This window comes from Austrofundulus limnaeus, unplaced genomic scaffold (genome assembly GCF_001266775.1).
Source record: "Austrofundulus limnaeus strain Quisiro unplaced genomic scaffold, Austrofundulus_limnaeus-1.0 Scaffold3078, whole genome shotgun sequence".
NCBI lineage: Eukaryota > Metazoa > Chordata > Actinopteri > Cyprinodontiformes > Rivulidae > Austrofundulus > Austrofundulus limnaeus.
This window is the reverse complement of record NW_013955480.1, coordinates 7,814-8,647: the sequence shown is the minus strand read 5'-3', so window position 1 is coordinate 8,647 and position 834 is coordinate 7,814. Positions and strand designations below refer to the sequence as shown.

At 50.7% G+C, this 834-nt stretch overlaps 1 protein-coding gene across 1 annotated transcript in view; it reads right to left on the bottom strand.

Moving 5' to 3' along the window:
• Nucleotides 1–6: 6 nt before the first annotated feature.
• Nucleotides 7–834, bottom strand: part of LOC106511687 (KN motif and ankyrin repeat domain-containing protein 1) — a gene marked incomplete at its 5' end in the record, with an annotated part of 8,525 nt that continues 7,697 nt past the window's right edge. Inside the window, 2 exon segments of the mRNA XM_014000432.1 lie at nt 7–451; nt 534–632. Coding sequence (XP_013855886.1) covers nt 389–451; nt 534–632 — 162 coding nt within the window.

Genomic DNA, 834 nt, shown 5'->3' with positions numbered 1-834 from the left:
TGTGTGTGTCTGTGTGTGTCTGTGTGTGTCTGTGTGTGTCTGTGTGTGTTCCTTGACTAACAACAGTTTGTTGTTCCTGAATAAAATCGACACAAAATTTAAACAAAATAAAATCATATTTGGTTGATTTTGTGTTGATCTGAACAAACATTTAGGCAGAAACCTGACGGGTCTGGGTCAGAACCTGACGGTCTGGGTCAGAACCTGACGGGTCTGGGTCAGAACCTGATGGTTCTGGGCCTCTGATGGCTGCAGTAACTCTAAGGACACTTTGGGTTCAGGTGGCAGCAGGTGGAACCTGATTGGCTGATTGATGGGCTTCAGGTTCTGATGAAGGGACAGAGTGGGCGTGGTCAGTCTGAACCAATAGCAGCGCAGGGGGTGGAGTCTAATCGAAGACGCCTCGTCGGGTCGGGCTGGGGGACGTCTTCCTGCCGAGTCGAGGCGTTCCCTGAAAACACAAACAAAAACAGCAGGTGGTTCAGGAGGACTGCAGGTTCTGTTTGGACCCAGACAGGCGGTTCTGGACGTACCGGGGACTGGACCTTGGAGAAGTTCATGTGAGCATAAAGCAGCACGGCGATGTCCTTGTGTCCTGCTTCCAGAGCGATGGACAGAGCGTTACTGCCATCCTGCAGAGAACACACCGGGTCAGAACCAACAGAACCACAGGTCCAACAGAACCAGTCACAGCTCAGCTTTCTTCAACAGGTAAAGATGACTGAACAGGTTAGTGTTAAACAGTGACTCAGCACTTTTCTGTGTTACATGACAGTGCAGCTGTGATGGAGGTCACACCTCCTGCACTCATAAAGCCTGAGCTCACAGCTGCAG